General features: G+C 54.6%; 4 protein-coding genes across 4 annotated transcripts; 2 read left to right on the forward strand and 2 right to left on the reverse strand.

The window, feature by feature from the left end:
* Positions 1 to 1,830: 1,830 nt before the first annotated feature.
* Positions 1,831 to 2,502, forward strand: Z519_03827 (uncharacterized protein; the record flags this gene model as incomplete). Its single annotated transcript, XM_016761574.1, has 1 exon — positions 1,831 to 2,502. The coding sequence occupies one exon, from the start codon at positions 1,831 to 1,833 to the stop codon at positions 2,500 to 2,502; it is 672 nt and encodes a 223-aa protein (XP_016621912.1).
* Positions 2,503 to 3,019: 517 nt separating this feature from the next.
* Z519_03828 (uncharacterized protein) lies at positions 3,020 to 5,085 on the reverse strand (the record flags this gene model as incomplete). Its single annotated transcript, XM_016761575.1, has 2 exons — positions 3,020 to 4,662; positions 4,716 to 5,085. 2 exons carry the CDS (start codon positions 5,083 to 5,085, stop codon positions 3,020 to 3,022), a joined length of 2,013 nt encoding a protein of 670 aa, XP_016621913.1.
* A 3,897-nt stretch (positions 5,086 to 8,982) lies between these two features.
* On the forward strand, positions 8,983 to 10,329 carry Z519_03829 (uncharacterized protein; the record flags this gene model as incomplete). The annotated part of the gene is made up of 1 exon (XM_016761576.1): positions 8,983 to 10,329. The coding sequence occupies one exon, from the start codon at positions 8,983 to 8,985 to the stop codon at positions 10,327 to 10,329; it is 1,347 nt and encodes a 448-aa protein (XP_016621914.1).
* A 1,349-nt stretch (positions 10,330 to 11,678) lies between these two features.
* Z519_03830 (uncharacterized protein) lies at positions 11,679 to 13,681 on the reverse strand (the record flags this gene model as incomplete). Its single annotated transcript, XM_016761577.1, has 5 exons — positions 11,679 to 11,798; positions 11,913 to 12,493; positions 12,560 to 12,653; positions 12,722 to 13,528; positions 13,604 to 13,681. The coding sequence occupies 5 exons, from the start codon at positions 13,679 to 13,681 to the stop codon at positions 11,679 to 11,681; spliced, it is 1,680 nt and encodes a 559-aa protein (XP_016621915.1).
* Between the last annotated feature and the right edge of the window lie 373 nt (positions 13,682 to 14,054).

The raw sequence follows: 14,054 nt of genomic DNA on the forward strand, positions 1-14,054 counted from the left end.
CCCTTCTCCATCGGGTCATCACCACTGTCAGCGCTCGGCGACTTCCTCATCCCCAACGCCGTACGAATCAAATAGGCCCCAAATGCCCACACAGATCGATGGATATCGACTGCCGAGAAGACGCTCAGAGTCTGAATCTTTCAAGCCGCTTTGGCGGCACCCGCAACGCGAGGCTCCTAGGCGACAATACGAAGAAACTCCACCACGCTCTCATGAGGAACCAGAAATCAATGATCTGAATTCTTCTTCAAAAGTCTGGCCGGGGCGTATGCTGCCTCACGCTCCCATCCCTCCGAACTGGGATCCTCGCTTCTACGCAGGTGTGCCAAGCAGCCCACCTGAGGAGGATTTGCGCCATACACAACGCCAAAGAAGATTCAACCGAAGATACAGATATGAGTGGCATCAGTCTCCTGCTGCTGGGAGGGACAGGGGCGGAGAGAAGATATATGTCAACCCGCGTGATCCATACTGGTCCGGGGTGCGCGTGGTGCTGTTTGAGCCGCATCTTCACCGTCGACTGGAGGCGGAGCATGTACTTCATCAGCCAGATTCGTCAGAACGACTCTACGCAAGAGATGGACCACACGTTCACGTCGGCCACTTGACAGCTACATTTATGAGGAGAGGAATTCCTTGTGCACGAGAGCGTTGAACGTGTCGTGTGTGTCTTTTCTCTCACTCTCGCCAAGATCGCATCATACCCAACAAACGGCCTCTTTCGTTAAATGCAGACGATACCTTCAAACGACGTCGATCCAAACACGCCATTCTCGTTTTCGGTTGAATAGTTCGTTTTCCTTTCACTCAGATGGCTCCTCTTTCTTCACAGTGGAAAGGGCAGAGCCTCTCGCTCTCCTCGAGCGTATAGCAACATGGTTCGCCATTCTCCGTTATCCTTTAGAGAGTCCGACATCTGCTACCGCTGACAGCTCAACGAGGCTGTTATTCTATCTCGACCGCGACGGGTTTGTCCAATCCTTCGCGCTGGAGGAGGTGCTAATCTCCTCTTATAAAAATACCTACTTCCCGAACTCGTTAGGCTCAGCATGTCTCACTACTCCGACTCATTCCTGCTTCGAGCGCCCGCAGCATGTTAATACGACGCTAGACGGCGTCCAAAACTGAGCGAACAGTGGCTGGACGGCCGTAGATGTACAGCTCGAGCGGGTCGCGAACGGTGGTCTATAACCGTGTGAGGAGCGAGGAAGTATAGAACGAGTGGGCCTCTAACACTCGAGGAATGCAGTCTAAGCAGCGGGCAACACTCGACTCAATTTCAGATACACTTATGGGACCATGTCATGTCCCGTCCATCGCTATCTCACCAAATTCTTGGCTCCAAAAGAGAGTCCCTTTGTCTGAGCGTTGCCAGAAATGCACATGACATACAACCACTCCTCGATCTATCAAGTTGACTCTCTTGGAGAGTGACGGGAACCCTCACTCGGTTTTTGTCACTTCCATAGTGATCACGAAATGCCGCGAGCCATTTCGGCAGTGGCAGTCATTCACTTGACCATCGACTATAATCAACGACTTAACACAGTGAACGCGACTGGGTGTCACTCCAGAATCGTATAAGTGTTTCCACCACCCCTCCCCAGCTCTTTTTTCCCTCGAACTATCTCATGCGACCTACATCTCACTTTCCAAGGTTGCTGGGAGAAAGTCGAAAGGCCTGATTCAGACATCCCATTTCCACACTTCCATTCGACGATATTGAAGAAACTTTCATCGACGCCATGCGTTCAAGACCCCTCATTATAGAAAGAAAGGAAAAGAAAAGGCAAACCCGTCATGGGAAATAGTCATTCTTCCCCTCCTCACATGACAGCCCGAGATCTCGAGCGCTGGCACCACGAAGGCCGGCCGGTTATGATCGAACAGACTCGGCGCCGACGAAGTCCAGGCGGCCATTATCACGACGAGCGTCGACATCGATGGATCGAGCGAGATGACGACCGCCACCGCGGAGGCAGGTCAGGGACGAGGGGTCATCATCGCGACACATCGCCTTCGTTCCTGTTCGGGGGGAGAGCTGGAAGACAAGCCAATGGTGGTTTCTTTGCGGCGGGCAGACGGCCAGGCGGATTCTATCATGATCCCATGTTCGGCGCGGACCGCCCTCGGGGATCCGAACGCGGGTCCACGCTTCGCTTTCGGGAGAGGTCCAGCGGTCGCGGAGGAGTTTGGGTTCCACCGATTCCCGCCGCCACCGTCAAGTCATCATCCCCCTCCTCCCCGACGTCCTCCCGGGCCTCCGCCCTCGTTCGGCTTCCGCGGCCCTTGGGGCGATATCCCACCGCCTGCCCCATCCCCTCCTCCGGCTGTTCGATCTTGGAGAATGCGTTCCCTGTCCGACCATCCGAGAGCAGGAGGACCGCACATGTCAGGCGGCTCGGGGCGAGGAGACCCGTCGGAGGCGCGCGACCACCGGAAAGGACCCGCATCGGGTTCAGGCCCGAGTACCTGTTGGAGGATGGTAGGGTTGATGATTGATGGAGCGACAGGACAGACTACCTCGGGCAGAGAAGGATTTTGAGTTTGAAGTGGATGAATGGGGAATTTACCGGTACGAACATCTTAGCGGCGGCTTGGGCTTGCTCGTTCAGTTCTGGCGTGAACTCTGTCCCTACATACTCCATCGTCACCCAGGCAGGATCAAGACGCGCAAAGGACATTTGGTAGATACGAGGCCTCAGGGTAGGGGCCAAGTGGAGAGTGACGTTCAAGGCATCTGTTTTCTTCTCGTCTCATGAAAGTAATATCGCTATCTTGTCATTGTCGAAGTCATATCATCGTAGCCAAAGCGGCTGGTCTGGTCATATGCAATCATCTCTGGAAAACACACGCCAAATGATCAAAATGTGTAAGAATGTCGAGTGGAATGCCCTGTCCGCATCCACGACCGTGAGACCCAGTTTATCACCGAAATGATCGATCTCGCGATGCTCGCCCGCAAGACAATGTATTCATTCCCTTGGTTGCAGTGCAGACCACAACTTTCACAACTTCGTCACCCAGTCTCTGCCCGGGGAACACCCATGTGCGAGGGTGGAGGAGTCGGGACAAAGGCGGGTGGTGGGTGGGTGACAGCTCCATAAGGGTTGTCGTCTGTGTAGTGGACGGCTGCGTCAGGTCCGAACGATGCCCCGGGCGGAGGAGGAAATGCCGGATACTGTTGACTGTATGTTGCCAAGTTCGGCATGCTTCCCGTGAAACCGCTGTCGGCATAATTATGAGCTGCTATCATGCTCATCTTTCTTCTCCTTGCTTCTCGCTTGAGTCGGTGTCTCTCACGTTTCTCCTTCTCCTCCTTTACCTCCTTCTGTTGCTCATGCATCTCCTGCCACTCGCTGTAGGCGCCCTTAAGACCAAGAGCAGCGATGCCAATGCTTGCAGCATCTTGCAACCTGTTCTTGTTCTTTGATCTCCTCGCTTGATCTTCAGTAATATCGCCCTGCTTTAATAATTTTTTTCTCGTTTCTCGCTTCTCCATACTCTGGTAAACACTGTGCGCGGCATGGATGGTCGCGACGGTCGCAAGACCTCCGGTGATCCACATTTTCTTGCGACCTTTCTTTATCTCTTTCTCATCTTCGGAACTGGAGCCGAGGTCAGAATCGGAGTCTGTTTCTGGGTCACCAGTATGACGTGGGCCGTAGTCGAGCTCATAGCCAGGAGGCGGCCCCCTGGGTACGCTCATGGAACGGGGACCGCCATCCGGATAATCAAACTGGGGTTGAATGGTACCTACATCTCGGGAATCACTGTACCCATATCCTCCATTTCGACTTGATCGACCATCATCATAGTAGTCGTCATAATTTCGGCGGCGATCGCGTTCGCGGTTGGGGTCGACCTTGTCCGCCGCGTCTTTCAGTCCCAATGCCGCAAGACCCTTGGCTGCAAAGGCCGACACACTTCGACTCCGCTTGCGCCGAGGACTTGGGCTACGGCTGTCGTACGACGAGGCGCTCCGAGAGCGAGCGCGACCGCGAGATCGAGAGCGAACTGAATCATAGACTTTCTTTGCGGTGGCTGCCACGACGCCACCGGCGGCAAGATCTCCCAACCCGCCTCGAGATTGACTCCGCCCTCGACGACTGTCTGGGCTTCCGTTTCTGCCACGGGACTTTGACCGAGGTCCATTGATGATGCGGTTGGTCGCCATACCGGCTATAGCAGAGCCCAAAATGTCGCGCTTCGAGTGGTGATGGGGATCGTCCTTGTTGGATATCAGGCCATCAACACCTCCCGCCGCCAAAGCTGCGGTAATGATTCGTTTGCCTTTTTCGCCGCCCCAACCGCCTTCGACTTTGCGAGCACGGAACGCCTCACCAGCTCCAGCCAAAACGGCAGCCTTGATGGCTTGGGAGATTTGTTCGTTTCGAACTTTGCCACGGCTCTTGCTTCGGTGTCGAGATCGGTCCGAGGATGACCGGCGACCAGCTCGGCTCCGGCTTCGATGACGACCATCGCGGGAACTAGATCTGGACCGGTCACGGCTCTTGCTCTTCCCCAGTAAGGCACCGGCAACGCCTCCCAGACCAACGGATCCCAACAGCTCTTCAGCGGTGGACTTCCTCCGTTCTTTCTTTGGAGGTGTCCGGCTGCGGCTGCGGGATTCATAGTCTGACGAGTAGCGTCGGGAGCGGCCTGCTATAGATTAGTTACTGAGGGGACAATAGACCAAGAAGGCAGATGCTTACGTCGGTCATCATAGTCACGACTTCGGCCTTTGGGATTGTCGACAACGACATAGTCATCCTCGTACTTTTTTCGCGAAACGTACGAGCGGTCATCGTAACGATCATCGTAATAGCGATCGTCGGAGGATCTTGCACGCATGGGGCGATGACCGCTCTTGCGCACAGTGGTTTCACGATATATGGTGCCGCGATCGCCGGGGGCGAAGTCGCGGGACACTTCCTCAATGGAATCCACGCTGTCGTCGCGCCTCTTGACTATACGAGTGTCTCTCGTGTTGTTGTCGTAGACAGTGTCTTCATAGTCATCTCTTCGAGATCGCTCTCGTGTGCTTTTCTGGCGGCGAGGCCGGTCATCGTCGTAATAGGACATGGTCACTGCGGGCGGGGTAACAGAAGGAAGGAGGGGGGGCAAGTAAAACTGAATTGACAAGGTGATTTATAGCCCAGAAGAAAGACTGGAGCCACGAAAAGGGGTCGGGTCGTGGTGAATTCGATGGCGGCAATCCCAACTCCGTGGTAGTAGGAGCGATTCGAGGTGGAATGTGAAAAGGATGCGATGGCGAAGAGGGCGACGGATGCTTTTGAAACCAGATACTGGGCTGCTTGGCGGGTTGCAAGGCTCCCTGGTGGGCGTTGGTTGTAGGGAGCGAAGGAGTATGAGTGGTGGTGGCTGGTATAACTGGAGTTGCCAAAGGGCCCGCGGTGGGCGAGTGGTGAGGGTTCAAAAGGCCCGCGACCAGCAGCAGCAGGTGACCTTTGGAGACAGCCGGCTACGTAATGGTTGGGTTCGGGACAGGAATCTCGGGCGCTGAGTTCGTAGGGCCTTTAGGCAGCAACAATGACCAATGGATGTTGACGCTGAGCAGTTGGGCAACGGGGCGCTGTAGTTTGCATGGCAACTTGGCAATGAGGTTTGTGAAGGACAAGAGAGAGTTGGGAAGGGGAAACTGTGAGGCAGAAGTGAGAAAACACCCGCGCTCATGCCCATGCCCCTCCATCCGCGGCGGTGGCTGAATTGTATTAGTAGTACCGGGTAGGAGTTTGAAGTCCTCTCTAACTATGCATAACTGGCCAGGAACTTTCACGAGGACTGTGGCTGAAGAGGTGAGGCTATGCTCATGACCCTGGAGAGTCTATTCCCTTTTTCCCTCTGCCACGTCAGCAACCAGGAGTTTGTAGGAGTTAGGGCACAGTCCTCTATCCTCTATCCGTGTCCAAGGTGCTGTCAACGGGGTTCACCGCCACTTCCAGAGGGCAGCAGGGGAAGGCTGTTACCGGTCAGCCTTGGGCTTTTCCGAGTGTTCGTGTGTGCCTTGGTCCAGCGGCACAGCCTTGCCCCGATGAGCTACATAGCTAAGATGAGGCGGACGGAAGTGGATGTGCTTCGATCCAGCTTCGAGAAACAGAGATCCAGCTTGGCAAGGTCGCCCAGCTCGCCCTATTACCTCGCACCACTCAGGCAAAACAGGGTCCCTGCGCCAGACCATGTACGGAATCCAGCCTCAACGAGTCGAGAATGATTTTCCCTGCAGCAGACAAGTATCTATATATTTCAGATTGACTTGTGCAGGCTCAACTGACCCTGTGACGATCTCTTGAAGACACCCTTGCCACGTGCGGAAATTGGGCTCGAACTGACTTTTTCGACGGGCTTAAATAGACCTCGAATCACGCTTTACAACGCCAACATGGAATATATTTTCGCCAGAGGCAGACACAGGTTGCTTGATCACCGATGCTCCTCACTTTTGAACATCCCCCCTTCCGCATCAACTTGGTCATTTGTCAATGGCCGATTGACCTTTCTTACTCAGAGCAGCATCGACAGGGTTCCGAATATGCCGTAGCGTAGCCGTGGGTGACCAGGCAAAAAAGGCGACAGACCCCGTAGTTAGCCGGCGGTGCAGAAATGCAGCGCCAAGAGTTCTCTTTCTGATTGTCACAGGGTGGAATTGACGGTTGAGAGTCTGCACATGCTGATTGCTGTGATGTACCCCGTAGAGAACGTTTCAACTTGCAAGGGAAGTGTTCTCCGCTGAGTTGGTAGGGATGGCGAGTTGGGAGGGTTGGTGGAGTCGCCGTTTGCTGCCCCGCAGCTGCACGACCGACAAGGCAATCAAGACCCTGACTTTCAATCGGAGTTTTGGTCTGGATCGGATTTCGCATCGTCGGTCATGATGTCACGCCGTGTTCCTGTCAGCTGAGTTGGAAGCCGGGAAGCTTGGGAATCTCTCTCCCACTTGACCAGCCATCAGAGTCTGCCAAGTCCCCAGAAGGTACTGGGTACTCGGTACCTCGTCTTGCATCCCATTGCATTCACTCCATTTCCGCTGCCTTCGTGCCCAGTGTCTCCTTTTCCATTCGCCGATCAGCTACACTTCACCTCCTTCTCCGAACATTTCCAACTTGCAAAAGGTATGCCAGCCTGCTCAGTACACCGATCACTCCCGACACCGCCGTGTGGTCTCTTTTTCCATTCTCTCCCTGCCCGTCCAATTCCCTGCTCCCACGGTATTGCCCACTTCGGCCTTCCTGGTCACCATGGTCAAAACCTTAAAAGCACACGAGCCTGCCGTTGCCGCCTCCTCCAATGTTTGGACTGATCCAATTGGCCTTGTTCGCCCGTGTATGACATTGTGTCCCTGGCCTGGGGGAGCCTGAAGGTAGGCCCCTCTGACGCAGTTCACGGACCATGTCTCCATTCAGGAAGCCTTTCTACAGTAGCTCAAACCACCCGTTGACCCCACCAGTGACTTTTGGGGATCGCCATCTGTTCGTGTATCGGTCGATCGAGCCTGATCTTGAGCATCATCGATGTTAGCAAAGGCGCCAGCGGATCTCCCTCACGCCTCAACCGAACGAGCAACCCCTTCACCGTCGCCAGGTCAGCGGTCCTGGCTGATACACTGACTGCCGATCATCTATCCCATCAAGGCAAAGCTTCATCCTCAGTCGGGGCTAATTTTTGCTACTCTTGACGGCATGACGGCAAAGTTAATTACAAGAGCCAGGGTCCCATCATCCACCGCGGCTGGAGCCATGTCTTCCTACCTCCTCGTACTTGTTAGTGCCCACCACGTTACTGCGACACAGGCGGAGAAAGAGACATGTCTACGGTCACAAGAAGGCAGAACTTGTTGGGGGTATTGATCTTGCCGTCTCTTGTGTCGCAGGGTCTTTGGCCACGACTCCTCTTGTCAGGACAATGCACGATGAAGCCAACGAGACGTACCTATTACTCCGGGACTTCGTATATCTGGCGCGCCCCAGGTCCCTGTGGCTTTGGGGCATCGGCCGATGGAGGCTGCATCTTTGGGGAGCATGGTATGCCGTTATGCCGGCTAGTTCGTCCCTAATCTGCAGCAATGGGGCCTAAGCTCAGTTGCTCAGGGGTTTCTCGGCCACTCGTGCCTCGTTAAGCGTGCATGGTGGTTGTTGGCTTCCCTTGCTTCCCGCCGCCGCCGACATTGTTCCCACGAGACATGGCTCAGCAGCGCGTGGAGAAGATCCAATTATTGCCAGGTCGCAACCCTGGCAGCCCTGGTCCCTCACCCGCTCAAATGCCATTTTGAACATTTCCATCTGCTCGATCCTCGATCGCTTCCCCCACCGAGCGCCAGCAATCGCAAAAACTGGCAAACCCACCGAAACAACCCTCGCGCAGCTTCCGGCTCAAGAATCCCAACTTTGCCCTCATAGACCCCTTCTCCCGCTCTACCTCCTACATATCGATCTTCTTTCTCTCCCGCGTCAAGGACTGTAGAACGACCGAAAATACATCATTTGGTTGTCCCTGTCCATCAAGGGTCCATTGTCCCCTACCGAACTCTCAACACGGCAACTTCCTCTATACTCGCAGCCGCGGATCCCCTAGTTGGTTCTTCCTATACCCAATTTTCAATAGACCAACGTGCTCCATCCATACTCAGTGCTGCCCTTCGCTGCCGAGCCATCTCAAATCAGAAACTCCTCTAGCAAAGCCATTGAGCTGTCTCCTTGCCTCTGCAACAAGGTGTGAACCTTGATCGTCCAGACGAACACCACCGTCTTCAGCCAAAACCACCTCCCCCCTCCCCCTCTGAACCTTGATTCACCCTGAATTGCTGGACGCTTTTACTGGCCTTTCTCAGGCGTATGTACTTCCTTCATTCAATCCTTTCACAATGCCAGGAATTGGCCCATATCCTGACTCGACGAGCAGTTGTCTTCTCTAGCACATTTCGGACCAGCGGCCTGTCCGCTGGGCGCGTGGTGAGGGCGTCCAACAATGGATGTTCAGACGCAATCTCGAGGAGCACGTATCTTCTCGATCTTGAACGACAACGATTGTCCCTCTTTCGTCATCCGCCCGAGGCAATCTAGGAAGTCTTCTCTAGAGCCGGAGCCAGAGTCTGAGCGCCGCCGTTCGTCAGTCTCTCCGTCGTACTCTCCGCCTCAGCGGGAAGAGCGACCGCTTCTCCTGCGTCACCCAAAGTACGCGAGAGAATCGTCCATCTCCTCGGTCGGGTCGCCTCCTCTGCTGCGGCTCTCGTCCTCTTCATCCAAGGGTTCCAGTTCCAGCATGGACTCTTCTCCGTCACCAGCCACCCCGTACAACTACGTGGACAACAGCCTGCTACACTATGACCCGCTCGTGCGCCAAGACCTTGTGGGCTACTTGCCTTCTCCCACCACCGTCACCCCATTCCTAGAACAACACTTGATGATCACACCAAACATGCCGGATCAATTCTCTAGCAAGCTGATGCATCACCCCCTCACCCCTGCCCAATATCCCATCGTGCCCGCGCCGCTTCATCCGAGTCTCCAAACTCTTCACCCCACATCAACGCCAGCCACCACGGCGACCGCGCCCGTCCTCCCGCCGGTCACCTCGGCTCCTGCAAGCGAACCAGCGGCAAGAACCTCTCCCACAACGAGCACAGCTCCCCCTCCCGGGAAGAAGAACAAATATCCTTGCCCATATGCGCAGTCACATAATTGTCAAGCAACATTCACCACTTCCGGCCATGCGGCGCGTCATGGAAAGAAACACACGGGAGAGAAGGGAGTGCATTGCCCCATCTGCAACAAGGCATTTACACGAAAAGATAACATGAAGCAACATGTGCGCACACACAAGGGTCTGTCGGCGTCGGGCAGCCCTAGCGATGAATCGACGCGGAGGAGCAAGGCCGCTATCGCCAAAGACGCGCAGAAGGCCAAGCAGCGCAAGAAGTTGGACAAGATCAACACAGAAGCCAGCCACCGGTCGAGTTTGATCCATTCACCGTTGTCCGAGGTGACGTCGATCGCACCTACAGCCATCGATACCCCTCTCAATGTCGAGGATTCTACTTTCTACCAGGAGCCGCCTCAGGTCGTGATGCCCATCCAGGCCATCCCGGAGAGCGTATCTGCCAGCTCTCTCTATCCGCCTTTGGTCGATGACCCCCTATTGAATAGCACTCCGATTGGCCAAGTGCCTACTTTGGGCAAATCGACCGATCCCACTTTGGGAGGAAGTGGTCTGTTGGGATCCATGCCTCCTTTGACGCGTGGCTTTTCAGATCTGGATACCCTGGCGCAGGCCGCCAAAAGCTTCGACACATCCTACTATCACCCAACCTTGTAATCCCACGACGCTACAATAATCCTATAATCACATCCTTTCCAATACTGGCGAAGCCTCCTCCTCGTGAAGGAGAGGGTGTGCTTGTCTTATCGTTACCTTGCACAGCGCTGGCGTTCTGGATATGCATGACTACGGCCCAATGACGGATTCTGTTGGGATAAGAGATCCCTTCTGTTGCGCTGACAAAGGCAAGACGTACTATGAAGAACGGTTCTGGGTTGAACAGGCCATTTGGTCCAACGACTCGGCAGGTGGAAGCATGATTGTCTTGCTTTAGCACCTCTGTTGAATCGGGGCTATCACACAGACAAGGATAATGGGCAACAAAAGCACCCTGGCACACGGAAGGGTGGCAAGGCGTTCTGTTTTGACGTGTTCATCGTTTCTGAATTGGTAGTCATACTGCCAGACCTTCGAAATCGAACAACGCATTATGATACCCGCGACTTGTTACTATGGAATGTGTTTCTGGCTTGTATTTGAGTACCAGGCGTAAGAAAACGTATTCAAGAAGGCGAATACGGAGAAATGCAATGGTGCTAAGACGACGGGGTGCCGAATGCAATACACGTACACCCCACAATGGTGTGACGCTACGAGCAGTGCATTAAGTACTGCTTGAACGTATCCCTTTCTTTTAGTGTCCCTCCAGCATCAGGAACTATGATCTCCTAATCCCCTGTCTGACATTGGATCTCCGAGCTGCCCGACGATGATCTGCGGTGACGCGAAATCGCAGCCTTGTCCCTGATCCACAAGGTACACGTATAACGATATTAGATGTATCTACGACCACATATATACACGGACATGATCCACGTCCTTTCCATACGGAGTCGTACATACCGACTACCCGCCCATCTGCACGAGACTATCGGCTCTCACGACACGGAAGATCAGCACCTGGGCCAAGCGGGCACTCTTCTCACTTTGATTTGCTGTTTAGGCATGTACTATGTGCATGGGGACCTCACATTACGACTACGGGCTGGGTATCCGTGTGCTCGTGCCCGCGACGTTCCCGCTTCCTTCCTTCCTTTCTTCCTCACTCACTCTCTCATTCACAGGTACAGGACGGCAAAGACAACGACGCTGGCCTCAAAGCACAGAGTGTCAAGCATCAAGCATCAAGTGCTTTTCAAACTTGATAGTATGTATATGTGTATGTAGCAAAAGCACACACCACTCCGCCGCGCACCACCCCTTTTTCTCGATGCACACCACATGTATTTCACTCATCTTTCTTCTTGGGGAAGAAGAAGCACAGCAATAGCGACACGACACATGTATTGGAACTCCCGTCTTGTCCGTCCTCTCTTCTTGCAATCGATGGGGTATTTTTTGTTTTCTTACACCTTCTCAGTGTCGACAGCAACGACGGTATTGTCCTCGGTGATTGCCAAGGTGCGTGTTTGGGTGGAATACTTGACAGGGTTCTTGGCGTCGAAAATCTTGTCCAGTTCCTCGAGCTGTACGCGACAAGATCATACTTTTGTTAGCCCGAGATCATCCTCCCAAGTAGCAGGAACATTGCAGACAGAGGTAGAAGGGAAGGGAAAGGGTAAGGAATAGACTCGACGTACCGTTCGCTTCCTTGTCTCGGGGAAGAAGAAGTAGGCCAGCACACCCTGGACGAATGTCCACACCACAAAAATGATATACGTCTTCCATTGGATCTCTTTGATCGCAACGGGCCAGGCGAACTGGTTGATCAGACCCGCAGCGTTGACGAAGAAAGACTGGAAGGCCATGCCCTTGGCACGGATCTCAAAGCTGAAGACCTCGACGGGGTAGAGAGCCTGCAAAGGAGTGAGGTTGAACGAGTACCACGCGCCGAAGATGAAGATGAAGGCCAAGACGGCGTTGCCGGCAGCATGATTGCTGAATACGGCGTCACTATCGTCCACGGAGCCAGAGACGAGAGAGTTGGCAAGCGTGCCTGCCGAGGCAGTCATGCACACCCAGATGACGGAGACGCCGAAGAAACCGGCCAACATCATCCTGCGCCGCCCGATACGCTCGACGAAATGGGCGCCAATAACGGCGAAGCAGAATTGCTCAACGCTGTAGCCCAGTTGGACGTTGGCCTTGCCGATCGAGGTGTTGACGCCGGCGGTGTCGAGGACGGCGGACATGAAGTAGGAGAGAGGGCCGTTCCCGCACCCTATTTTGAGAAAACGGTGAGTCGCCGGAGAGAGAACAGGGGGGATTGAGTACTTTAAAGACTTACATTGCGTGAAGGCAGAGAACCAGCAAGCCACAGCAGTTCGGTAGATGCTCGACCTCTTGTTGAAGAGGGCACGGTAGTCCCACCAGCGTTTGTCCTTGAAAAATAAAGCAGTCAGCTGGCGCTCGCCCGGCTGGGAGACAGCGGAGCGGCATGAAGACTTACAGAGCCGTCCAATTCGAGATATTCCTCGTACTCATTGAGCTGAAGTTTGACCCAAGGGGAGTCTGGGTTGCCATAGCCATGCCACTTGGTGAGGATGTTGTGGGCCTTCTCGCGCTTTCCGCTGGCGTACACCCATCTGGGCGATTCGGGCAGAAAGAAGGCGAAGACGGCAATGAGCCCAGGGAACACCATCTGCAACCAGATGGGGATGAGCCAAGAGCTGTTGCCCTTGATGTCGAGACCACCTCGGGTGGCTCCAGAGGACAAGATCGAGCCGGCCAACCAGGTGGTGTTGCAGAGACCAGTGATGATACCGCGATACTTGGGATGGGCCGTTTCCACAATCCAGATTGGCCCGGCTGCGGCTGCGATGGTGACACCAAAACCAAGAACGAATCGACCGCCCATCATCTGTCCCTCAGAGGCGTTGGCCGAGGTCAAGCCCTGCACGACGGTACCGACAATGATGAGAACGCTGCCAATAAACATGCCCACGCGCCGTCCCCATTGGTCAATGCAGGGTCCGACGAAAGGCAAGGCAGAGACACCACCGATCTGGTACATGGAGGTGATGAGACCTGCCCAGATGCCCTTGTTCTCGCCGTTGAAGTGCTTAAGGAAGTATTCCTTGTTGTTGAGCAGGCCACCGAACAACATGGTGTCATATCCGTTCATGGTCTGGCAGAAGAAGCCGATGAGCAGACACGCGAACAGCTGCAAGGTGCGTGGGTGCATCAATGGCACCTTTTCCTGTATTAAAGCCTCGTTGAAGGCTTCGCTGCCTCTGACTTCCTTGACCTCGACGACCTGCAGCAGACGGGGGTGTGATGTTAGTCTAGCGATTTAGAAGGAATAATGGGAAAATGTGGTGTCATGGCTCACATCTTTGCCTTTGTCGATCGAGCCAAGATGTTCGACGGTCTGCGCCGTCGGGTCAGCAATCTTCTCTGGAGTGGCCATCCTTGTGCTCTCGATCGTCCTGGTAGGGAGAAGGTAGAGGGAAGGAACTGTCTGTCCAGAGTGAGAGTTGGTATGGCAGAAGAACTCGAAGAGCGTGCTGACGGCTTCTTTAATATCTATATCGAAGACATCGTGCCATATAGCGGCGGAGCTTCATATGTAGACCACCGTTCCTAGCCTGGCGTGGGCCATGTGGTTTGGCAGATGGTCAGACCATCAGGTCGTATCTAGTCTTGGGTAGTAAGAAAAGCCTGCCGACATGAAGCCGATGGAGGAGGGGGAATCTAAGAAGCCGGATTGATCGCCACAAAGGGTGGAGGATGGAGCACCTTGAACTCCCCCCCCCCCCCCCCCCCCCCCCCCCCCCCCCCCC

This window comes from Cladophialophora bantiana, assembly GCF_000835475.1.
Source record: "Cladophialophora bantiana CBS 173.52 unplaced genomic scaffold supercont1.5, whole genome shotgun sequence".
NCBI lineage: Eukaryota > Fungi > Ascomycota > Eurotiomycetes > Chaetothyriales > Herpotrichiellaceae > Cladophialophora > Cladophialophora bantiana.